The sequence below is a fragment of the Phacochoerus africanus genome, chromosome 4, assembly GCF_016906955.1.
Source record: "Phacochoerus africanus isolate WHEZ1 chromosome 4, ROS_Pafr_v1, whole genome shotgun sequence".
NCBI lineage: Eukaryota > Metazoa > Chordata > Mammalia > Artiodactyla > Suidae > Phacochoerus > Phacochoerus africanus.
This window is the reverse complement of record NC_062547.1, coordinates 79,749,997-79,776,543: the sequence shown is the minus strand read 5'-3', so window position 1 is coordinate 79,776,543 and position 26,547 is coordinate 79,749,997. Positions and strand designations below refer to the sequence as shown.

Sequence of the window (26,547 nt, the reverse complement as noted above, 5' to 3'; positions counted from 1 at the left end):
TCAATCCCAGGCTACAGCAGTGAAAGCACTGAGTCCTGAGCACTAGACCACCAGGAAATTATCCTTAATGACAAAATGTAATATATAATTCCCAGAATTTGATAACATTGTTGATTTTTAAAATGACAGAAATTTTGTCTAAACAAGAAATTTGATTTTAAAATGTTTGATTGATTGATTGATTGTTTTTTAGAGCTGCACCTGTGGCATATGGAAGTGCCCAGGCTAGGGGTCAAATCGGAGCTACAGCTGCCAGCCTACACCATAGCACATGGCAACACCAGATCCTTAACCCACTGAGCAAGGCCAGGGATTGAACCTGCATCTTAATGGTACTAGTCGGATTTGTTACCAATGAGCCACAATGGGAACTCCTGTATGTTCTTACTTTAAGTGCAGGGCATAATTTATTAATATTGGCCATTTTCTTGGCTACAATGAAAACTTTAAAACAGAGTCCCTAAACATTGATTTCATAGGATACATTATCTTACAGGCTTCATCACAAAGCCAAAAATTGAAAACCAAAAGCCAAAATGTAAAAACAAATGTTCAGTTGATAAAATTTAAAGGTGTTCTCCAGGGGAGTTCTTGCTGTGGCTCAGTGGTTAACGAATCCAACTAGGAACCATGAAGTTGCGGGTTCGATCCCTGGCCTTGCTCAGCGGGTTAAAGATCTGGCGTTGCCGTGAGCTGTGGTGTAGGTTGCAGATGCAGCTCGGATCCCGAGTTGCTGTGGCTCTGGTGTAGGCCGGTGGCTGCAGCTCCTATTCGACCCCTAGCCTGGGAACCTCCTTATGCCTCAGGAGCGGCCCAAGAAATGGCAAAAAGACAAAAAAAAAAGTGTTCTCCATAATTCCCATAGCAAAAAGAAAATTAAAAGCAGATAATTTATAGATTAAAGAAAAATTAATATAAAAATCTATGGGAAATACAACCTTAAATGCTTTTATCAATAATAAAGAATATAAGAATATAAGAACTGAAAAAAGCAAGCATTTAATTAGTCAAAAGCATATCTTTGAAAGTTAAGCAAGTCTTTAAATGAGAAACCCAGTCCCCTACCCTTCATCGATCCACCCAAGTCCCCCTTCCCAATATAAAGGGGGCTACAATGAAAACTTTAACTTTATTCTAAATAAACTTTATTTCTAAATAATATGCTTATAATGCTATTTTTTATCATTCATTTTTTTAGGGGGGCACACCTGCAGCATGTAGGAATTCCCAGGCCAGGGATCAAACCGGTGCAACAGCAGCAACCCAAGCTGCTACAGTGACAATGCCAGAACCTTAAGCCACTATGCCTCAAGGGAACTCCTGGTCATTAATTTGCAATCTGATTTACTCTCTTCCCATTTTGACAGGTGATGAGTAATAGCAATTCACCATCCCATTTTCTCTTCCCGAAATCCTCCTATTATAAATACATCACAATTTGGGAGGATGTTGGTATTTATTATTGACATCCTGACTTGGTTATATACTATTGGAGTACCAATGTTATTTTTGTCTGGTACAACTTTTGGATGTTCCTGAAGTTAATAATTGCTTATTTTTTTCATATGCTTAAGTTTTATGCCTTTATTGTTCCCATATTCCAAAATTAATTTTTATAGGTTTTTATTTACAATTGAGAGACAATACTCATTACCCATTTAAATGTACACTTTAATTTTGATAATCATGTAGTCATGTAAGATGCTACAATAGGCATACATATTATAAGATGCTACAATACTGTTTTTGCAAGATACACAACAGTTTCAACATCCTAAAAAGTTTTCTTGTTTCCCTTTGTAGCTAGTACCCTCCAGTGGCTAGGTAGTCACTAATCTGCTTTCTTCCACTACAGTTGTGTGTTTTCTAGAATTTAATATAAATAGAATCTTACAGTATGTGGTCTTTTATGTTTCATTTCTAGCATACTGCTTTTGGGATTAATTAACCTATGTTGTCAATGTATCACAAATTTGTTTCATTCATTAACCTTATGTTTTTACTTATTCCTGTACAGTATGCCGTAGTAAGGAGATTCACAATTATCATAACCATTCAACAGTTGATGAAAATTGGTTTGTTTCCAGTTTAGAACAATTATGTATAATATGTATGCATATCTCTATATAATGCATATGTAATACCACCGTGTATATTTCTTTATAAATTTGTGTGTGGCTATATGTTTTCATTTTTCTTGGAATGTGATTTTATGATAAATGTATTTTTAACTTTATAAGATGCTACAATACTGTTTTTGCAAAAATGGTTATACAGTTTGCGTTTCTCTCAGCAACATATGAAAGTTCTAATTGTTACATATCCTTATCAACACTTAGTATTGTCAGTCTTTTTAACATTTGCCATTCTAATGGATGTATAATATCTCACTGTGGTTTTAATTTGCATTTTCCTGATAACTAGCAATGTTGAGCATCTTATGCTTATTTCCCATTCATATATCTTCTTTTGTGAAGTTATGTTCAAATATTTTGCTCATTTTGCGGGGCGGGGAGTTGTATGCCTAATTTTATTGAGTTATTTTTCTTCTCCTTTTTGAACTGTAAGATTTTTTTTTTAACATTCTGGGTTCAGTGATTTTTGTCAGGTGTAAATTTTGCAAATATTTTGTCTTAATTTTATTAACTATGCTTTATAAAGAGAAAAAAATTTAATTTTAATGTTTCCCACTTTCCCCCTTAAAGTTATGCTTTTTTATGTCCTATTTATGAAACTTTTGCTTAAGTCAGTGTAACAAAGACTTTGTAGAATTCATCATGTTCCAGTAGAATTTGTCTTTGTGTTTAAGTATGTGATTTGTTTTTAGTGACTATATGAGTAGAGTGTGAAGTAAAATTAGATTTAGTTTTTATCTATACAGATAACCAGTTGTTCCAGCATCACTTGCTGAAAAGGTTTCTGATTTCCCTGTTGAATTGTGTTGAAAATCACAAATTACATCTGTGTTGAAAATCAGTTCAGCATGTGCGTGAACATCTATTTCTGGAATTTTTGTGTGTTCCATTCATCTCTATTTTAATCTGACACCAGTACCACACTTGTCTTGATTACTGAATCTTTATGTTAAATATTGAAATCAAATAGTGTAAGTGATCTGACTTTGTTCTTATTTTTCAAGATATTTTGTCTGTTTTAGGTCCTTTGCATTTCAATATAAACTTTTAAATCAGCTTGTCGATTTCTTGAAAAATATGTCAGGATTTTGATTGGGATTATAATCAAATTGTGGATTAATCTGGGGAGAATTAAATTTATTTCCAGCCTTTTTACTTTTTAATGCGATTTTAAAGTATATTTTTAAAGATTTCTTTTTCTTTTTCTTTTTTTCTTAAGGGCTATACCTGTGGCATATGGAAATTCCCAGGCTAGGGGTTGAATCAGAGCTATAGCTGCCAGCCTGCACCACAGCCACAGCAACACAGGATCCAAGCCTCATCTTTGACCTCCACCACAGCTCACAGCAATGCCGGATCCTTAACTCACTGAGCAAGGCCAGGGATCAAACCCACATCCTCATAGATACTAGTCGGATTCGTTACCATTGAGCCACAACCGGAACTCCCTAAAAGTTTATTTTCTAATCTTCCATTGCTAATATATAGAAACACAGTCAATTTTATATATTGACCTTGTACTCTGAAATTAATTTACCAATTCTAGGAATGTTTCTGCAGATTCCATCATATTTTCTATGTATATAAATATGGACACTTAAGCAAGAGACAGCAAATTTTTACTCTAAAAGGCCAGATAGTGAATACTTTAGATGTTGCAGGTTTCTGCTGTAATTTCGTCTCTGCCACCGTAGTGGGAAAGCAGCTACAGTTAGTAGTAGACAAATGATGATGGTTATGTTTAAGAAAACAATAGACAGGAAGGAAAGAAAAAGAAAGAGGGAGGGAGGAAGAAAGGAAAGAAAACAAGCAAGCAAGCAAGCTAACTGCTATGAACATTCAAGTACAAAACTTGGTTTGGATCTATGCTTTTACTTGGATAATTAACTAGAAGAGAGATAACTGGATCATATGGTAAGTGGATATTTAAGAAATTACCAAGCTATTTTCAAAGGTGATTTTATTGCATATATTTCTTGGTGAATTATCTGTCCAAATTTTTTGTACTCTTAAAAATTGCATGTTTGTTTTTATATTCTTGAATTTGTATATTGTGCATCATTGTCCTTTATCAGATATATGAATTAATACATGTTTTTATCAGATTCATTTCGCAGATATTTTCTTGCAGTATTAATATGTACCTTGTCTGCAGAAGTTCCCAGACCAGGGATCGAACACTTGCCACAGCAGTTACCAGAGGCACTGCAGTGACAACACCAGATCCTTAACCAACTGAGCAACCAGGAAGCTCCTGTAAATTTGTCTTTAAATTCACTTATCAGTGTCTCTTTTGAGGAGCAGAAGTTCTTAATTTTTATATTCAGTTTATCAATTTGTTCTTTTATGCATGGTCTTTTGGTGCCATAGCTAAGACATGTTTATGTAATCCAAACAATCCAAGGTCCCAAGGGTTTTTTGAACCTATATTTTGGAAGTTTTATAATTTGGGATTTTACATTCATATCTGTGGTCCATTTTGAGTTAATTTTTTTTTTTGTCTTTTTGCTATTTCTTGGGCTGCTCCCGCGGCATATGGAGGTTCCCAGGCTAGGGGTCGAATCGGAGCTGTAGCCGTTGGCCTACACCACAGCCAGAGCAACACGGGATCCGAGCCGCGTCTGCAACCTACACCACAGCTCACGGCAACGCTGGATCTTTAACCCACTGAGCAAGGCCAGGGATCAAACCCGCATTCTCATGGATCCTGGTCAGGTTCATTAACCACTGCACCACGACGGGAACTCCAAAAAAACCAGTTGACATTTTATATGTGGGTCTATTTCTGAATTCTGTTCTTTTCCATTGATATATTTGTCTATAATGATGTCAGTACCATCTGTCTTGGTTATTATATTTTCATAATAATTCTTAGATTTGGATAGTGTAAGTCCTCCAACTTTGATCTTTTTCAAAGCTGTTTCTGCTCTGCCAAGTTTTTTGGTGTGGTGTTTTTTTCACTGTCCAAATTATTTATTTATTTTTTGTTTTATTGAAGTGTAGTTGATTTATAATGTGATAATTTCTGCTGTACAACAGTGATTCTGTTATACATATACACACATCTGTTCTTTTTCAGATTCTTTTCCCATATCAATTATCACAGAATATTGAGTAGAGTTCCTTGTGCTATACAACAGGTCCCTGTTGGGTAGTCATTCCATATACCTCAGTGTGCATATGCCAGTCTCAAACCCCAGTCCCTCCCTTCCCCCACATGTCCCCTTTGGTAACCATAAATTTGTTTTTAAAGTCTATGAGTCTGTTTCTGTTCTGCAAACAAGTTCATTTATATATTTTTTTAAGATTCCATATACAGGTGATATCACATGATGTTTGTCTTTCTCTGTCTGACTTACTTCACTTAGTATGATAATCTCTGGGTCCATCCATGTTGCTGCAAATGGCGTTACTTCATTCTTTTTATGGCCGAATAATATTCCAGTGTGTGTGTGTGTGTATATATATATATATATATATATATATATCTCACATCTTTATGGACTTATGGTTTTCTCTGGCTATATGCCAAGAAGTGGGATTGCTGAATGGTATGGTACTTTTACATTTAGTTTTTTAGTTTTTTATTTTTATTTTTTTGTCTTTTGTCTTTTTTTGTTGTTGTGTTGTTGTTGTTGTTGCTATTTCTTGGGCCACTCCCGCGGCATATGGAGGTTCCCAGGCTAGGGGTTGAATCGGAGCTGTAGCCACCGGCCTACGCCAGAGCCACAGCAACGCAGGATCCGAGCCACGTCTGCAACCTACACCACAGCTCACGGCAACGCCGGATCGTTAACCCACTGAGCAAGGGCAGGGACCGAACCCGCAACCTCATGGTTCCTAGTCGGGTTCGTTAACCACTGCGCCACGACGGGAACTCCTATTTAGTTTTTTAAAGGAACCTCCAATCAGGCCATTTTGGATGGCTGACCAGAGTTCCTTTGTAGGGTTAGGGTATCTTGAGTCAGCAAGAATACCGGAATTCAGTGTTTGCTTGTGGGTCCAAGTTGACTCCATGGATCTTGTGAGGTCAGGGCTGTCATGGGGCTCAGGCTGTTCTAGAAGGTCACAGTATACTCCGGGGTCAGGGGTGAGGGGTTGGCATCTTGAATCAGTGCTTCTCGACTTTAATGTTTTTATGGAATGTATGTTTGTGGCTTAAATATGTGTTGAAGCTCTAACCCCAACGTGGTGTGGTGATAATTTGGAGATGAATAGGGTTAAGTGAAATTATGAGATTCAGGCCCCCATGATGAAATTACTGTATGAGAAGAGGAAGAGAGACTAGGGGGCCGTAGTCTCTCCACCTCATGAAGACACAGGGTGGCTGCCTGCAATCTAGTTTCCTAGAGCTCTCAACAGAAACTGAATCAGCTGGCACCTTAATCTTGTACTTTCCAGCCTCCAAAACTGTGAGAAATGAATGTCATAATGTAAGCCATCCAGCCTTTGGTATTTCGTTATGAGCTGATGAAGGCAAGCATAGAGTCAGTTCTACTGGGGGGGGTGGTCTTGTTATGAAGCAGATTCTGAATCAGCAGGGTTGGGGGCAGGGGCAACATTCTGCATTTCTGACAAGCTCTGATGTGCCACTGATGCTTCTGATCCATGCCCCATGTTGTAAGCATCATGGTCCTAGAGGATTACCACGTTTCTCTGTCTTGAATTGTCAGGATGCTATTAGAGGATGTGCGTGAAGGGTTAACGTAACCTTAGCATAACCTTGGGGGTCAGCTGTCCTCAGTGTGCTCTGAGGGGATTGGGGGTGCTCATTGATTCAGTGTGTTCTGAGACTTACAGAACTTCATGGTGGTGGCAGCAGGGATCTCCTAGTAGAGGAGGAATATTCCAGGTTTCAGTGTGTCCTAGAAGATCCTAGAGTCTAGGGTATTGGGTTGTCTTGAAAGGGTCAGAATGTCCCAGGGATGTCAGAACGTACCTCAAAGATCTAAGTCACCTCAGGAAGCAGTAGATTTTGGGTGTCAGAGTGTCCCGACTGCTCAGGGATGCTGGGTGTCTCAGGGTTTCCCTGAAGAATCAGATGTCAGGATGTCAAAAGAATCTCAGTCTCCTGCAGAGTCCTGAGTTCCAGAAGGATCAAGATGCACTCAGAATTCAGATGTTCTTGAGGGCCAGGCTTTTCTGAAGATCTGAGAGAAGGCCATGGAGTCCTGGGGGCTTCAGGGTGAATGAGGAGGTGATGTTTGGGGGAGGAAGGCAGAGAATACCTGACAACTATGATATCTAGACGTCTCATCCTATGGTTCAGGTTGTCCTAAGGGGGTGTCCAGTGCATTCGGAGAATCAGGGTATCTAGAAGGGGCCAGAAGGCACTATGTCTTTTAGTTTCTTAGATTCCTGGAAACAGGTCTTTGGGACCCCCCCACATGCTGAGATGCCAGGCAGGCCTAACTCCTGGCCCCCATCTGCACCCCTTCTCCCCCTCCTCCCATGACGGGTATCTGAGGAGGGGGTCTCAGGAGGAATGCATTTTCTCCTCCTTCCCCTGCCTGCTCCCAGGAGGGGATTTAACAGGACAAAAGCATTTGGTCTTCTGGGAATATGAGCTCTTGGCCCCAGTCCCCAGACCCTCCAACAGCACACCTTTCCCTCATCCGGCTTGTGATCCTCCCCTGATGATGGGGGGCTCTGGTGACCAGGCAGTGATTGGATGGGCCCACAGGGGCGAGGAGGAGGTCACTCCTCCAAGGCTCAGGGAGAGAGGGGTGGTGTGGGGCTGCACACTGGGAAAGTAGGCAGCTGAGAGCAAAGGGAGAGAGGCGCATCCCAGAGGGAGGGGCTGGGAGAGGAAAGTAGAGACTAAAGCGGAGAAACAGGGTGAGGACAAGGCAGACAGTGAGATGATACTCAGCGAAGGAATGGGGAGTGAGGAAAACTAGAAAAAAGGAGAGAGAGGGAAAGATGAAGCTATCTAACTGTATCTATGCAGAGAGAGAGACTCTGAGAAAAATTTAAACGGGGGAAGAAGGAGCCAGATACCAGGCACAGAGGGGGAGCAGAAACAGGAAGACTGATCCACAGTCAGAGCCTCAGGCACGCGGGACTGGGCGTCTCTGGTCTTTGCCATGGAAGCAGAAGGGAGGCGTGAGCAGGGTAAGCCAAGGAAGGGGCGAGTTTGCAGCAGCCTTTGGCCAGAGGGCTACCCAGCTGCTGGGACTCTGACCGCCAGAGTGGGTGAGTGAATCTCCGGGGAGTGGCCCCCAGGGGCTGGCAGGCATGCGGGCTCCAGGCCCAGGCTCTGTGGGGGCAATGGTCTGCCACGAGGAAGGTGAAAGAGGAGAAACAAAGAAGCAGAATCCTAGGATGTTCAAAATGAGGGATGCTTGGCAAGCATAGGGCAGTCCACCTCCCTTGCTGTGGGGAACCAAGGCCCTGGCATTGATGAGCAGCACACGCTGCAGTGGGGCAGAGGCAAAGCTGAAAGCTACCTCCTCGCTACCTGACCTCAGAGTTCCCCCACCGCTCAGCCTTCTCTGGGGACGGAGCTGGAGGGGCCAGGGCTTTGGATCCATGGAGAGCAGGGGGCCAAGGTGGACAGTGAGCACTGGGCAGGGACCACCCCTGTGGGTCCCCATGGGGATGGCTGCCTCTCTCCAGACATCTTTTCTCCACCTGTGCCTTCCAGGTGTTTCCTTTCGCTCCTGGGTCTCTCTCCCCCAGCTGGCTCTCAGACTAATTAGTGTGGGGGCTTTAGTGAGCCTGGAGGGAGGCGAGGCAAGCCTTTCCCACGAGCTCAGATTCCTGCAGGCTGGTGGCCGGGCCAGGGCAGGGATAGGGGAGACGATGAAATGTATGTGTGGGGAGGGCGTGTCTGCACGAAGACGGAGGAATGTCTCATCTTCCCAGGTGAAGGGTGTGGGACGAGGGGACCAATATAAAGGTTTAAGCTGAATGTGACCACGAGAGCAGGGAGCAAGTAATGGGGGTCTTAGGGAGCTGGGCAGTTTGTTAGGGTGTCAGTGTGAATAGGAGATCCACGGAGTGGGACCCAGGAAGGTGGTATGTGTGCTCAGAAGGGCAGAAGGCTGTGGGTGGGGCGTGCCTGACCTGGGGACACAATAGGGATGTCATAGGGAGAGGGTACCCCATGCGGAAGTAGGGGAGACAGAGCGTAAGGGCCCAGGACAGCTGAGGCTGTGGGGAGGCCTTCACGTGGAAATAGCAGCCTGGGTGAGGGGCCTCAGAAGTGAGGTGGGGCTGAGGCAGAGCTGGGTTCAGCTAGTTATGAAAGCTTAAGAGTTTCTGGTCGGAGCAGAGCATGCAAGCAGCACACCGGGCCCTAGTAGAATCTGGGGGTTCCAGCGTGTGTGGTCCGGGATGGATGGATGGATGGATGGGTGGGTCCATTTGGCAGCAATCTCTCTCCCCCCTGCCCTTCAGACATAAGCACTCGACCCTACAGAAACCTCTCTGGCGTAGGAGCCGGGAGACCACGGCTTTCCCCGCAAGGAGGACAGAGGGGTCGCCCCCACTCCCGGCGCCGCCACCGCACCACCTTCAGTCCAGCGCAGTTGGAACAGCTGGAGTCAGCCTTTGGGAGGAACCAGTACCCTGACATTTGGGCCCGAGAGGGCCTCGCCAGGGACACAGGACTCAGTGAGGCCAGAATCCAGGTGATGGCCCAAGATCCACTTCCCCGACCTTGGGAAGAAATGCAGATTTCGTGCCCAGGAACCACTGGGGCATAAATGTTCAGGGCATTATAACCCTAACCCAAATGTTCACCAGAACAGAGCCCCAGCCAACAGCCAACATAACCTCATCTGCATCAGGATTGTCCCTTGAGTTGAATCTTAGTGCTCACCTAATCTAACTTGAATTTCAGTGTCTACACCAACCTCAATATGTGATGTGAATTCCAAGAGAAAATTCAGTTCTAACCTTGTACCCAACCATGGCCTTGGAGCGCAATCAGCCTGATGCTCCTTCAGTCCTAACCAGAGAGTTAATTAATCTTCAGTATAAACCCTAACCTAAATCCAACCTGGTCTGTAACAAAATCATCCATAGTCTTAATCTCTAATAACCCTAGAGGAAATTTCCCATTCTCCAGGGAGGCAAAATGCCATCGTGTCACATTTATCTCTTTCTTGTTGGAAGCTGACTTTTCTCACTCAGAGCTGTAGCAGGGCAAATTTAGACACGGATGGGGGCAATGGTGTGGGCCTGGCTTTGTCTCTAGGCCTGGCTCAGCCGAGCTTTCTGCAACAGCTTTACTTCCTCTGGGGATGTGGGAGAGGCTAGCGCCTGGTCCCTGTACCTTCTGTCATTGGGGGAGGAGGGGTCCCATGTGACAATGCCATCTGTTTGAGAGAGGGGCTCTGATGTGGGTCTTCTCCCTCCTCCTCAGGTCTGGTTCCAGAACCGCAGAGCTAAGCAGAGGAAGCAAGAGCGGTCACTGCTCCAGCCACTGGCCCATCTGTCTCCTGCCACCTTCTCCAGTTTCTTGCCCGAGCCCCCCGCTTGCCCCTACTCCTACCCAGCGCCACCCCCACCAATGACCTGCTTCCCTCACCCCTACAATCATGCCCTTCCCTCTCAGCCCTCCACGGGCGGCTCCTTTGCTCGACACCCCCAGTCTGAAGACTGGTATCCCACCTTGCACCCAACCCCCCCGGGTCATCTGCCCTGCCCCTCAGCCCCACCTGTGCTTCCCCTCAGCCTTGAGCCACCAAAGTCCTGGAACTAAGGTTAAACAAGTGCCCACAAGATACTTTCCCAGCCCTCATGAAACACAGAGGGTGGCTTCCTTTCTTTCTAAGGGTGAAGTAGAAATATGCTGAGGGGAGTTGCAGCACAATGGGATCAGCAGTGTCTCAGGTTCAATCCCCAGCCCAGCACAGTGGGTTAAAGGATCTGGCATTGCCACAGCTCTGTCATAGTCTGGATCTGATCCCTGGCCCAGGAACTCCATATGCCGAGGGGTGACCGAAAAAAAGAGAAAAAAAAAAGAAATATAGTGAAGGGCAGCTCAGAGATTGGGAATTGAAAAATAGGAGCTCCTGATGGAGGTTTACTGAGGTGTTTCATTGAGTGAATTCGGGGAGGTGAAATTATTGGAAGACACAGGTAAAGAGCCCCAGTGGAGGTGACTGGTAGAAGGATGGCATTGATGGAAGCAGTGGTTGCCACTGGTGAGTGGAAATGGTTGAAGGGAGTAGAATGGGGGGGCTTCACTCATTGAGATCACAATCGAAGATCTTCATCCCTGTCGTTTCTAGCTGATTTCAGTAAGGCTTTGGCTTTAAAGTCTACCTGTACATCCTTTTCCCCTCACCACCCCCCAAATCACTCATTAATGTGTGTTCCTTCCTTCCTAGAAATAGCTCTTGAATTTATTCTTCTCTTTTCCTTTCCAGCAGACACTTTCTTTCTGGCCCCACATTTTCTAATTAATCCTTCTCCTTCGTTCCCTTAGTTCCAGTCTTTCCCACTGCCAACAGATCTTGCCAATCCGATCATCGAAGAATGGCTCTCCGATGTCTTACAAAAATAAATAAATGATATCTAATTTGCTTGGCTTGTCTTCAGCGTTGTCTTCAACCTAACTGTAAGTCAGCTGCATGTTTTAACATATGTGGTTTTGTTACCGAGCAAGGGCTCCTGTGCCTGCAGCACAGAAAGCCAAACTCTGACAATAGTTTTGTGTTTACTGCAAAGTAAGGGTTTCTTGCAGGCCGCCAAACAAAGGCATGGGAGACCAGCCTCAGATCCACTCCAGCGTGGTCTTTGAGTTGAGGGTGATCTTGAAGGGGAAGAACAAAGACACTGGGATTCATCATCATCTTGTGACATTTCTTTGACATTTCTTAATCAGAGTTTCAGGAGTCAAGGTGTCTCCCATTTAAATTCTCTGGCCAGGTGGTCCACAGCTTGGTGAGGGGGTTGTGAGCTCATCTTACTCTGGAGAGACCACCTGAGTTTGTGTGTTCATGATGGTGTCTATAATGGCAATTTTAGTACATTAACTGTTATCAAAAATAGCAATTTTAATTATCTAACTGGTTGATTGGTACACATTAGCACAGGATTGAGGTCAGAAGGGACAAGCCAGGGGATAAAGTTTTGAATAGAGAGATTCATCATAAACTCGGTTTTAGGGGAGCTCAGTTTCAGTTTCTGATAGAGGAGAAATGATTTGATTAAGGCAAAACTCCTCCAAACGCAAACCAAGAGTCTTGAGGCTCATAAGAGGTCATTTCGAGGAAAGAACCTGCTGTGAAGTGTCTCCCAACAGACACATGGTGTGGCCTAGTTGGTGGTGCCATATATATATCATAATGTTTATAATCCTTTTATTTTACTAATTTACTTATTTATATATAGGCCTACCTCACTTACTGGCAGGTCCATAGAAGAATTCTGAGTAAACAGACCTGTAAGAGTTTTATTTGTAGTTTTTTATATGTTTTTTTTTGGGGGGGCCACCCCACAGCATACAGGGTTCCCAAGCCAGGGATCAGATCCAAGCCACAGTTGTGGCAATGCCATATCCTTTAACCCAGTGTCCAGGCTGGGGATGGAACCTGTATCCTGGAGCTGCAGAGATGCCGCCTATCCCCTTATGCCACAGCAGGAACTCCTATATGTATTATTTTTAAAAGTCTGGAATCAAAACCTCTGTGATATACAATTGTACTTCCATGTAATTATCTCCTTGGGCCAGACTGATTTCCAGAAAGATAATACTGGTTTGCACACCCTCAAAAGTATCAGTGTCAAGTTCAGCACCTCCTTATCGACCTTGATCGTTTTGGACAATTTGTTAACTGAGAGTGATGTCTCCTTGTTGGTTGTTTTTTCAGTTTTCATTTAATTGATTGCTAGTGGAAGTTAAAAATAGTTACATGTTAATTGGCAATTTATATCTTTTCTTTTTTTTCATTTTTCGGCCACACCCAGGCATGTGGAAGTTCCCCAGCCAGGTATCAAACTTATACCACAGCATGGCGCAGGTTGCAGACTCGGCTCGGATCCCGCGTTGCTCTGGCTCTGGCGTAGGCTGATGGCTACAGCTCTGATCCTATCCCTAGCCTGGGAACCTCCATATGCCGTGAGAGCGGCCCAAGAAATGCCAAAAAAAAGACAAAAAAAAAAACTTATACCACAGCAGCAACGCAAACTGCTGCAGTGACAATGCCAGATCCTTAACTGGATGTGCCACAAGGGAACTCCTACTTTCTTTTCTGTACTGCTTCTCTGAGTTATTTGTGTATTTGAGCATTGAGCTAATCATCTTTCATTAGTGCTTGAGAGCTCTTTGTGTATTAGGGATCTGAATCTCTGTTCATATATGTTGCAACTATCTTTCACCATTTGTTATTTGTTTTTTAGCCTTTCTAAACAAGGGTTTCCTAAGAGAATTCAGCCTTGGTGCTGTAGATACCAATTGTTTGCAATGAGTTAGCTTCTGTTTTCAGCTTCTAAAATGGTACCAGTTATATAGAATTGGTAGGACTGAGAAAGTAATCACTCAGTTCATTTTCTGCATTCTGTGGTTCACATGAGGAACCCCAGGTGAGAACTCTCCCCTTGTTTTCGCTGTCTTCATCCATGTTTTCATCATTATTTGGATCAAAATATTATACCTTGAGTCATCTGAAATTTTAGTTTGTGCAGTAAAATAGCTATCTAATGAGCTAGCTAGTTTTTCCACTATAATTTATTTAATAGTCTGACATTGATTTGTAAAAACATTTCTTCACATATTAAGTTCTCATATGGGACAGCTGTAGACTCCTAATTCTTTTTCACCAATTAGCTTCTCTAGTCTGATACCAATACCATAGTGTCTTAATTACCAAAAATGCGGGATTATTGATATTCTAAAATGGTAAATTTTCTTATCCAAATATAAGGTATATCCTGTCATTTGTTCCAGACTTCTCTCACGTCCCTCAGGAAGGTTCTTTGTTTTTTCTTTTTTTTTTTTTTAATTTTTTTTCTTTTTTTTTCATTTTTTTATTACTCAAATGAATTTATCACATCTGTAGTTGTATAATGATCATAACAATCTGATTTCACAGGATTTCCATCCCACAGCCCAAGCACATCCCCCCACCCCCCAAACTGTCTCCTCCGGAGACCATAAGTTTTTCATTGTCTGTGAGTCAGCATCTGTTCTGCAAGGAAGTTCTGTCTGTCCTTTTTCCAGATTCCACATGTCAGTGAAAGCATTGGATGTTGGTGTCTCATTGTATGGCTGACTTCACTTGGCATGATAATTTCTAGGTCCATCCATGTTGCTAAAAATGCTGGTATTTCGTTCTTTTTAATGACTGAGTAATATTCCATTGTGTATATGTACCACATCTTCTGGATCCACTCTGTCAATGGACATTTAGGTTGTTTCCATGTTTTGGCTATTGCATATAGTGCTGCAATGAACATTGGAGTGCATGTGTCTTTGCGAGTCGTGGTTTTCTCTGGGTAGATGCCCAGGAGTGGGATTGCTGGATCAAATGGTAGTTCTATGTTTAGTTTTCTGAGGAATCTCCATACTGCTTTCCACAGTGGTTGCACCAATTTACAATCCCACCAACAGTGTACTAGGGTTCCTTTTTCTCCACACCCTCTCCAGCATTTATTGTTTGCAGACTTTTGGATGATGGCCATTCTGGCTGGTGTAAGGTGGTACCTCATCGTGGTTTTGATTTGCATTTCTCTAATAATGAGTGATGCTGAATATCTTTTCATGTGTTTTTCGGCCATCTGTATGTCTTTTTTGGAGAACTGTCTGTTTAGATCTTCCGCCCATTTTTGATGGGGTTGTTTGTTTTTTTGGTATGGAGCTGCAGAAGTTGTTTATAAATTTCGGAGATTAATCCCTTGTCAGTCGATTCATTTGCGAAGATTTTCTCCCATTCTGTGGGTTGTATTTTTGTGTTGTTTAGGGTTTCCTTTGCTGTGCAGAAACTTAATAAAACAAATCTAAGTAGGAGTTTTATAAATTCCCAAATTATATATGCTCTTTGTAACAAGCCAAATCAAAAGAAAATTTTATATCATATAAGACATATATATATGAATATGTATTTATATATATTAACCTGGATCAATCACAAAAACTTCATGTTGAGCAAAAAGTTTTTCAGAAAAATACCTTCAATATAGCATACCATTTATATAAAGTTTTAAGTACACAAAATAATTTTAAAGTAAAAAATTTTAATATAGTTTTGCATATTAAATATTAAAATGCATATATATATTATATGTATATATATAGTAAAATTTGAGAACATGCAGTTTCAGGAAGGAGAAAGTACAGTGTGATCCGGAAGATACACAAAGGGGCCTTCAATTCTTCTGGGATAAACTTGGGTTTGTTATATTTATTAGTCCTAAGACTTTTTTGAATATCTGAAATATTTTATAATTGTTTAAGTTAAAGACCTTGTCCATCAATCCCTATTCAAAGCAACATGAGATAAATAAACAACGTTGGTAGTATATATATCTGTCTACAACTTATTATGCTTATAGAAAAATATACAAATACACAGTAATATATTTTTCCTTTTTAAAAATAAAACTGAGATCCTACCATATATAAATATAAGATACAAAAATATCTTTAAGGTGGATCACATAGATTTTATTGTTTCCATCCCGTTAACTAGCAATTCCAGGAGCCACTTAACCGTTCCCCTATCCTTCAAGCGTCAGAGCTGGTTTGAATATTTTGTCGTGTTTTACTATCACAAATACCACTGCAGTTGTTTCATTAAAGGATAATTCTTTTTTAAAAAAAAAAAGTAAAATCAGGACTCTCATAGATGTATTTAACTATTAGTAAGGCAACAATAAAGATGTCAAAGCCAGTTCAAAGGACAAAGGAAAGACATTTGTAGATGAGGAACAGTGAAATGAATGCTTAAATGGAGGCAAAATTGGCTTCTTTCCTAGTTGAGAAGTGGAGTTTTTTAACCCTCCAGAGGACAGGATTGATTCAGTGTCTATATATAAGACCTGTTTTGCATTGCTCTCAGTTATCTACAATATATAAGAGGCAAAGAAAGCCTCAGGGCCCACAATGAATCAAATAACCTGGAAAAGTGGTCCCTAAATCCTGCACAGCTTTCCATTAAATCATATTTCCCCCTACAGTTTTCTTACTTCTGGGACACGTGCTTTTTACTTCTGTAAAACAGCTGTCCCAAGGTAGGATTGCTGTTAAGGGTTATGTACATTAACAATTTTAAGAGATACTACCTGATAGATAGTTTACCAAAAAGTGTAGCATAGAAAGATGTCCTGTGCAGTTTTTTAAAAAATTTCAAGCGTAGACAAAACTTTCCCAACATTTCTTGAATGGTTTTGATTTTTTAATCTAAAATAAATACGGAATCTATTTTTGTATACGCTGAGAATCAAGGGACTGAGTTTCTTCTGGATTGGCTGTCAAATATACCAGCACTATCTATTAAATAAAGTACCCTTCTTGTTGAATCAAATTGTTACCTTTATCATATATCATAAATTTCCTTAAGGTTTAAAAATCTATTCTTGGTTCTCTATTGGAGGGTTGGTTCTCCCAGTAGCTTTTTCAGGCGCATGCAGGCAGCGGCACACACCTGGGGTTCCCCTTCATCCTCCTTACACCCGCCGGCGAGCTGGCAGATGGGCGGTCAAGTGCCTTTCATTTCCGCCTTCCCTAGACCCTCTCAGCCTCCTGTCCGACGATCCAGTCCCCGGACCCGCTGCGGAGAAGGGGAGGGGAGGGGCAGGGGAACGGGACCAGAGGGTAGGGTGCAGAGGAAGGCAGAGGGTGTTTCAGCGCTGCAGGTCTCTTCTTGCTGTCAGCCTGCACGGTTCCTGGTGCCTATGGGGCCTGGGACTGAACTGGCGGGATGGGCCCGGCGAGGTTAACAAGCCATCTCAGCGTCCATGCAGGTGATCTTAGCCCAGGGGGCAGAGTAGGGTGTACCTCGACTCCTCCGGTTCCCTTGCCCTTCCTTCTCGGGAGAAGAGATACTCTTACCATTAAAACTGGTAGAAGGTTGGAGTCTGCCCCAGTTGAGATTTGGGGCAAAGCAGAAAAAGAACTTTCAAGCAGCAACATTCCCTCCCTCATCCCCACCAACCAAAGGGGAAATGCAGCCACATGAGGGTAAAGAAGTCACGAATTCATCTTTGCGTTGGGAAATCTAAATCGCTGGTTTTTCAGGAAGATCCTTTCCCAAAAGGATTCAAATCTGAGTTCGGAAACCGATCTTACTTGGAGCCCAAGATGGGTGTGCACGGTGTAGGGGGCAGGTGCTCTGGGGTGCCACAGCCGGGCGCACGGCTCCAGCCTATGGAGCGATTTAGGGCGCTGGGGTGCGCTACTGAAGACCGAGGGCCTGGACCGCAGAGTAGGTTGGTTGGCAGAGAGGGCGGGAGGCGTGGTGCTGGAGACCCTACGGATCCCGGCCGGGAGGGCGCGGGGGCGTGCGCGCTGCCAAGAGGGCCCCGGCAGCTGGTGAGTTTCTGCGCAACCTAGGCGGCCGTGATCTCGTTGCGCGACGGAGGAAAAACAAAACAAAACAAAAAAAACAAAAAACCCCACCAAACCAGGCCTAAGAAAACGGAGTTAAAACATTGAGATTCTGTGAGAAACCTCAATTGCCAAGAACATTCCATCGAGGGACCGGCTGGAACTTGCAGGGGCCTCTCCCTCTCCCGTATACCTGAGGACTCCAAGCCTGGGCCGCTTCCAACTCTACTAGCTTTACCTTCCCGCGTTTCTAATGTGCTTCAGGCACACATCGATCCCGGAGTCTGGCTCCTCTCCGGGCCTCAGGCTGCCTGCCGAATGGAAATGGCACCTGTTTCCTTCTTAGTGGCAGGACAAGCTCTTCAGGTTCTGGGCTTGGGGCCCCAGCAACCTGGCTGGGGCATCATGAACAACTTAAGGATGTTGAGAAAGACTCCCCTCCCTGCGCATCTCCGGTTTTTCCTCCTGGCTACTGAGACTGGCAAGAGAACAGGTGAAGACTCTTACCCACTGCCTGCCTGGAGGTGTCTCTGTGCAGCCCCTACTCCCTCCTTTCCTAGAGAGCTCTCCTGTTCCCAGTTCCCAGACTGGACATCTAGGCGAGATCAGCTCCACCCACCCACACAGGTTTAAATAATAAGTCAAAAGAGGAGAAGAGAAATCAAAGTTAAAATCATAAAGACAGGAGAAGAGGGGGAGAAAAAAGACAAACTGAACAAATAGAAAATATTGAGCAAGAAGATAGACTTTAATCCAACCATATCAATAATCACTTTAATGTGAATGGCTTCAACATTCCAATTAAAGACAGAGATTGTCAGATTGGGAAAAGAAAGCAAGACCCAACTAAATGTGGTCTACAAGAAACACAATTTAGGATTTCTCTTGTGGCGCAGCAGGTTAAGGGTCCAGCACTGTCACTGCTGTGGCTTGGGTTCAACCTGTGGCCCAGGAACTTCCACATGCCTCAAGTGCAGCAAACAAAACAAAACAAAGGAACAACACCTCCACCCCAAAAAAACATACTTTAAATAAAAAGACAAAGTTTAAAACAGTAGTTATAAAGGGGAAGTAGGGTAATTTGAACAGGACACAGGAATCAACAATACCAGGGGGGCCTGGTTCCCCTCTCTTGGCTGATGGGGAGTCTTATACTGAAACTGCAGGCTGGATACTCTCTTCCATTGTACCCATGCACCCAGAGATCTCCAGAGACAACTTGCTGCCTTTAGATTTCATGAAGCATCTGAGGAGTCAGGACTGAAGTGAAGTGATGATGCTCTGCCCCAGGCTTGGACTTTGATGACCGGGGGGCCAGGGACACCCACCTCTTTCCCACCTTTTCCTCGGGGACCTGCAGGAGGCACCAGCGGCCACCAGGGGACAGCAGTGAGATCAATGGGCTGGTGTGTCTGCAATGAGGGAGGGAAGGCTGCCTCAGGTGGGAGGGTAGGGCTCCCACTAAGCCCACAGAGGATCATTGTGGGTGGTTCTGAGCTGTCAGTGTTACCTACACTCAACCTCATCAGAATAAAAGAGACATCAAATTCCCAGTTTCTTCCTCTCTCTGCTCCAATCTCTTTTTCCCTGACCCTGAGTCTCCTTTAAAATGTAGTTTTTCTCACGTCATTCAAGAATCTGCAGTGACTCTCTACACATAAAACGCTGCCAAGTTATTTCCATGGCACATCAGAAACATTCACTGGCCCATCCAGTCAGCCAGAGTACAGGACTTTTTCCCATGGAAAACCTAATACATTCAAGAAGTTCAAGTAGTTTTGCCTGTAATAGAATGCCCCTCCTATTTCTAATATTCAGCTGAGAAACTTTAATATTTTTACAAAGAAAATGTTTTTAACTCAAAGAACTGTTACAGTTTTACTGAAAATGTTTTATACTGAAATATAGAAACAATTTCCCTGACATTTTCCTTAAGCTTGAAAGCTGAACACAGCATTTCCTCATATATCCTCATATATCCTTGACATAGCCCTAAAAACCTTTAAAACATTGTCAAATCCACCTACCCCTCCAGAGTAAGTTATTCCCTAGCCCTCTTCTCAATCTGCAGGGATTCTCATAAAGCTCTTCAGTTTCTCAAGGAAGGGAAGAGAAAGAGAAGGAAGGAAGGAGGGAGGAGGGAAGGAAAGAGAAAGACAGAGAGGGAGGGAGCGAGGAAGGAAGAAGGAAAACTCCTGGCCTGGTGTTCCCAGTGTGGCTCAGTAGGTTAAGAACCCAACATAGTGTCGATGAGGATGCAGGTTTGATCTCTGGCCTCCATCAGTGGGTTAAATATCTGGCATTGCCACAAGCTGTGGCACAGGTCAGAGATGTGGCTCAGATCCAGCGTGGCTGTGGTGTTGGCTCCAGCTGCGACTCCAATTCCACCCCTAGCCTGGGAACTTCCATGTGCCGCAGGTGGGGCCATAGAAACAAAAAGAGGAGTTACCATTGTGGCGCAGTGGAAAGGAATCCGACTAGGAACCATGAGGTTGTAGGTTCGATCCCTGGCCTCGCTCAGTGGGTTAAGGATCCGGCGTTGCCGTGAGCTCTGGTGTGGATCACAGACGTGGCTCGGATCTGGCCTTGCTGTGACTCTGGTGTAGGCCAGCGGCTACAGCTCTGGTTGGACCTCTAGCCTGGCAACCTCTATATGCCATGGGTGCAGCCCTAAAAAGACAAAAAAAAGAAAAAGAAAACCCTGGCCACTTGGACCCTCTTAAAGCCTGACACTCTCAGTGTTTATTTCTCATTAGGACCTCTAGAACTACTGATGCTCAGGCCTCACCCTGGATCATTATAAGATCACCTCTGCAAAAGGCCCTCATCAGAATATTAGAACCTCTCCAGGTAGTTCTGATCTGTACCCCAGGTGTGACTCACAGTTGCCAAAGCCCCCACCTCCGCAACACACAATGAGGTGGGGAAAGACCCAGGAGACACGCCCATCTCCCCCACTCACCCTGACCCTGGCAGGCAGGGGCAGCTCATGGCAAAGCTTCTGCTGTCCCTCAAAGGCAGTAGATCTCATGTGAGAATCACCCAGGAAGCTTGTCATAAAGCCCTGAGTCCCCATCCCACCTCAATGACATCTGAACCCCGGGGTTGGCCTTTGAAATGTCTTCCAGCTGATCCCCTGTAGAATCTGGACTGGGAAGGTGTTCTATAGCTGAATCCACTTGCAGATAGGACTCCTGGTGTCACTGAGCTTAGAGACCCATGGGAAAGCTAGACTTGACCCAGGAGTTACAGGACTTAGGCTAAGTTTGAATGGAGTTTGAGGACTGGAAACGGGTGGCACCTGTGAGGGGTGTCACTGTCTGAGAAGACCTAACAGACCTCTGTGAGGACTGCGAACCAGCTTAATGAACAGCTTTGGGGTGGGGGGAGGTCGTGAGAGAGGAGCATCTAATGGAAGGAGCAAAGACTCCAAAGCAGGCACAACATTGTAAATCAACTCTAATTAAAAAAAAAAAAAAAAAGACTCCATGGAAGTTCCCGTCGTGGCGCAGTGGTTAACGAATCCGACTAGGAACCATGAGGTTGCGGGTTCGATCCCTGGCCTTACTCAGTGGGTTAAGGATCCGGCATTGCCGTGAGCTGTGGTGTAGGTCACAGATGCGGCTCGGATCCTGTGTTGCTGTGGCTCTGGCGTAGGCTGGCCGCTACAGCTCTGATTCGACCCCTAGCCTGAGAACCTCTATGTGCCGCGGGAGCAGCCCTAGAAAAGGCAAAAAGACAAAGACCCCAAAGCAAATTTGCACCCCCGTATTACCAAGGACCCCATGAAAATGCTGTGGCTGTTTTCTGTGGGAGTAACCCTTAATGCCTGGGCTATTGTAGATCCAATTTGGGGAAAAAAAAGATTAATTTCATATATATTTAGATGTTGGGTCTGAGGCATTCTAGTGAAGCAGATACCGGGTGAGGGAAAAAAGGAAATCAGGAATTGGTCTTTATGACAAGAGGGGCAGTTGCCCCCACCACGTGATCTCCATGGAGCATCCCCAGGACCTGGCTGGGAGCCCTGCACCCTGGAATCCCTGGTACCACCCCTCCATGGTGTCCTAACATGTGTTTCTGGCTTGCTCCCAGAATCAGAGATGTGCATTTGTAGAGATGGGACAACTTATTTTGCAGTTTGGGTGATGGGGCCTAGAATCCTAAAAATCACTGCCCTAGTTGAGGTCAGGCACACCCTCTCCCAATTATCCAATCAAACACTAGTTTACATACAGCTGAAGGGATCTGGCCGATGTAATCAGCAATCAAAAGGATGATGTACTTGTTTAATCTGATTCAATCACTTAAAAGAGTTAAGTCCCCACTCCCCCTGGTTTTTTTTGTTTTTTTTTTTTTGTTTTTTTTTTTTGTCTTTTTGCTATTTCTTGGGCCGCTCCTGCGCATATGGAGGTTCCCAGGCTAGGGGTCAAATCAGATCTGTAGCTGCCGGCCTACACCAGAGCCACAGCAATACGGGATCCGAGCTGCGTCTGCAGCCCACACCACAGCTCACAGCAATGCTGGATCGTTAAGCCACTGAGCAAGGGCAGGGACCGAACCCGCAACCTCATGGTTCCTCGTACGGATTCGTTAACCACTGTGCCACGACGGGAACTCCCTCCCCTCCCCCTGTTTAGTGGAAGATGAGTAACAGAGCAGGACACCTTGGGCCTTCCTGGGACAGAAGCCTCACCCTTATCCTCTGCTTTAGCTCCTTTCTGAAGTACCTAGATAATAGTATCTCATGTGCATTTCTGGAGTTGTTTTATCATTGCTAAAACCCCCATCAAGTGGTTCGATCCCTGGCCTTGCTCAGTGGGTTAAAGATCCGGCATTGCCGTGAGCCGTGGTGTAGGTTGCAGGCGCGGCTCGGATTCCGAGTTGCTGTGGCTCTGGCGGAGGCCGGCGGCTACAGCTCCAATTAGACCCCTAGCCTGGGAACTCCATATGCCTCGAGAGCAGTCCAATAAATGGCAAAAAGACAAAAATAAAATAACCCCCCCCCCCCAAATGGGAGAAGTTAGCTATTTGATGACCCTGAGCACCATAGCTTCCCAGACCTACTGGTGCTTAAGGACTGAGTTTGTTAACCCCTGTGACACCGCCCTGTTATCTCACCATCAACCAATCAGAATTGTGCACGAGCTGGTCACACACACCCTGTGACTCAGCTCCCTCACCTGGCTTTGTTGAAAGCCATAAGGGAGTTCAGGCTTTCTGAGCATTAGCTGGCCTGGAATCTTTGGCGTCTTACAATAAATGCTGCACTTTCCTTCCCCACAATCCAGGTGTTAGTAGATTGGCTTTATGGCACACAGGTGAGCAAACCCAAGTTTGGTTCCATAACAGATGCAAGGACTCAGAACATAGGCTGTGCCCAAGATCACTGAGCAAGTGGGAGTGCCATGGATTTAGTACTTTCATTGAAACCCAGAGCCTTGATCCCCCATGCCCACAGTGGGTGGTGGCCAATTCCTAAGTGTTGTTTCTGCCCCTAGGGGCTCCAGGTCCCCTCTGAGATGTGTCTGTTTCCTGTGATAGGGATAGAGCAGCATAGTTACACAGGTGGTTTTAGAAATCCAACCAGGAGATTATAGATAGAGACGAAACTGACAACACTTATGACCTGAATCTAGTCAGAAGCCAGATCGGGACTTGAACCCATGGTTTTTTAAATGAGAATCACTTCCTGGTGTCTGGGTTACTGAAGTTCAGGTTCTTTGTGTCTCAGAGCAGAAGGAAGTCAGTGAGCGACAAAGTTATAGGCAAGAAGTAGATTTATTAAGATAGGATGCTTGTGAGGGATACAAGCAGGCAGGCAAAGAAGCACTGCCCCTGAGAATCTGGTGGGCTACATTTTTATAAGCCAAGGAAAGTGGGGAGGGGAAAAGACCACCTCTTCCTCTTTCTCTGAGTAGACATCAAGCTTATAGCACTAGCTCCACTTTCGTGTCAGGCTTACAGCACTAGCTCTTCCTTTGTGTTGATAAGAGAGTACTTGACCCCATGGGGTCAAACTAGGACTGTCATGGTGCTTATTCAAATGAGCAGAAGGGTGATAACCTGTGCTAAAATACATTGAATCATCTCAGGTTTTGTATAATGAGGGTCTCCTACTTTGGACTGCCACCTTACCCTTAAATTCCTGTCATGGGTCCTAAGGACCATTGTCTTGTTGAATTTGAATGCAGGCCACATTTTATCTTTCACTTAATGACCTGAGGCATCTCCTGTTTTTTGTTTTTTGTTTTTTGTCTTTTTGCTATTTCTTGGGCCGCTCCCGTGGCATATGGAGGTTCCCAGGCTAGGGGTCGAATCGGAGCTGTAGCCACTGGCCTACGCCAGGGCCACAGCAACATGGAATCCGAGCCGCGTCTGCAACCTACATCACAGCTCACGGCAACGCCGGATCCCTAACCCACTGAGCAAGGGCAGGGATCGAACCCGCAACCTCATGGTTCCTAGTCGGATTCGTTAACCACTGAGCCACGACGGGAACTCCTCCTGTTTTTATTTATGGTTTTATAGTTAAGCAAGGCTGCTTCATTCTGATGGCTTTCCTGAGCGATTATTAATTTCCAGAGGTCTCCCAAAGTTCCTTAGGTTTCCCTCTGAATCCATGGTCCCCTACTGGGATTCCTACAATTACCTGTGTAACTATCCTACTCCATCTCTATCAGAGAGGGAACTTTGGGAGAACACTGTTAAGTTAATCATCACACAGGAAAGCTATCAGAACATCGTGAAATGAAGAAGGCTTAACAATAGAGCCATAGGAGTTCCCGCTGTGGTGCAGCAGGTTAAGGACCTAGCATTGCTACAGGTGTGGCTCAGATTCAATCCCTGGCCTATATGTAAAATTTTCTTTTATCACACGCAATGGAATATTTTGCAGCCATTGGACATGAGGGAGTTCTAGATATACTGTCATGAAAAGATCTTTGAGATATGTTGTTAAGCACAACCAGAAAGCAGAACAACATCTAGTTTCTGTGTTTTACAAAAAACTGGAGGTTGGGAGTTACCGTTGTGGCTCAGTGGGTTAAGAACTCATCTAGTAGCAGCCCCAGAAAAGGCAAAAAGACAAAAAAAAAATTTAAAAAACGAAAAAAAGAACTCACCTAGTATCCATGAGGATGTGGGTCCAATCCCTGGTCTTGTTCAGTGGATTAAGGATCCTGTGCTGCCACAAGCTGCAGAGTAGCTTGCAGATGTGGCTTGGATTAAGGGGTGTCATGGCTGTGGTATAAGCCGGCAGTTGCAGCTTCGAATCTGGAAGGAAAAAAAAAAAAAAGAGGATGTCAAGAATTTTTGCTGGAGCTTGTCATCAGCAGAGGAGCGAAATAATTCAGGATTTGTTTCTGCATTTCTGTTTCACAAACAGCCTGGGCAAAATTGGCATTTACACAAAAGGAGGAGCCCTGAAAAGGAGTTGACTTGGGAGTAATGCTGGTGTGGGTATTCTTAGTGGAGGTGATGGTGCCTGAAGCTGATATGTGCCTGCAACAAAATGCAGAACTGCACCCTGGAGAGGAATATTAGGTGTTTATTAGCATTGGGGGAGGGGTAACATGGTCAGATTTTTGCCTTACATAGTGCTTTGGCATGAGGCTGAGTTACAGAGGCCTGAAGTGGGAAAGTGGGAATCACGGTGTCCAATTAGGTGTTTTCCTGATCATATGGCATCTTGAAATGAAGTGTAAAATCTGTCTCTGGAAATGAAGAGTTATTTATATGATTTTTTTTTTTTTAGGTGACATGGAAAGAATCAAAGATGACCCTGGAGCCAGTTCACAGAGCTGGAAGTGACTTAAGATGGTACCACTCAGTGTATATGCCCTCCCCTGTCTTATGATACAAACACCATAAATCTGAAGCAATGGGTAAATTCGTGGATGATTCTTATATAGTTTCCAAGATTCAAAATTAATTCTCAGTAAGGTCCATAGTAGCCTAGACTACATCTGAGATGCTAAGGGCAAAAAATCCCAGGCATTCTTGATGACAATCTATCCTAAGCACCTTCCTTCTCTTCCATCCTTAGTTGCTCCATTTATAAGCCCCCAACCCCCCCCCCCATGCCCCTCCTTCAGCATAAACAGGTTTCTAAAAAATTTCCTCTTATAAAGAGAAAAGCTCTGGTCTCCCCTTCCCCTCCCCTCCCTAAACTAAGTCTTTCATGGAGGCTCCTTGTATCCCTCTCTATAACCCATGACCACCCCACCAGCAGAAGCCCCTAACCCTCCACTGAATCCACCCTCTGCTTGATACACATAGTCCCTGGGCCAAACCCAAAGGGCTCCCCTGACCCCCTAGTTCTAACTCATGGAGGGGAGGGTGATACATTTGTAGAAGTCACAACCTCTCACTTTGCCTTTGAGGACATGAGACCGAGAGATCCTTGGAGTCAATAGTGGAGTCAATTCAGTATTAGTCTCTAGTTAATCCTATCCCTGTTATCCAATCAAACTGTATTCCAGGTGCTGCATTAAAGGGGTTTTGCAGTTGTAATAAAAGTTGTAAATTAGTTTATCTTTGGTTAATCCAAAGGGAGTATGTTGGGTGGGTCTGACTCGATCACACTCAGGATATTTAATAGCTACCAGGACCTCCAAGGGCTTCAGAGACTGCCAGAAGCAGAGAGGAGCAGACACATTTCAGGAGACCCCCGATCTGAAGATCTGAATTTCAGCAAGTCCATTCCAGCAAGGGTGAGAAAGTGCCAGCTCTCTTCAGGCCTCGGATTAGGCCCTGTTGGTGCAGGGAAAACTTGAGAATAAAAATGGAGGTAAATTGGAGGGAAGCAGTTTCCTGTGTGTTTGTGGAAGTATGGTTGGGTTGTCTTTTATTTTATTTTATAAGTACCTTAAAAGGGGAGTTCCCGTCATGGCGCAGTGGTTAACGAACCCG

The 26,547-nt window shown here is 44.3% G+C and overlaps 1 protein-coding gene across 1 annotated transcript; it reads left to right on the top strand.

Moving 5' to 3' along the window:
• The first annotated feature begins 7,918 nt into the window (after positions 1-7,918).
• Positions 7,919-11,630, top strand: PROP1 (PROP paired-like homeobox 1). Its single transcript, XM_047774460.1, has 3 exons — positions 7,919-8,330; positions 9,537-9,769; positions 10,507-11,630. The coding sequence occupies exons 1-3, from the start codon at positions 8,222-8,224 to the stop codon at positions 10,843-10,845; spliced, it is 681 nt and encodes a 226-aa protein (XP_047630416.1). The 5' UTR covers positions 7,919-8,221; the 3' UTR covers positions 10,846-11,630.
• The last annotated feature ends 14,917 nt before the right edge of the window (positions 11,631-26,547 follow it).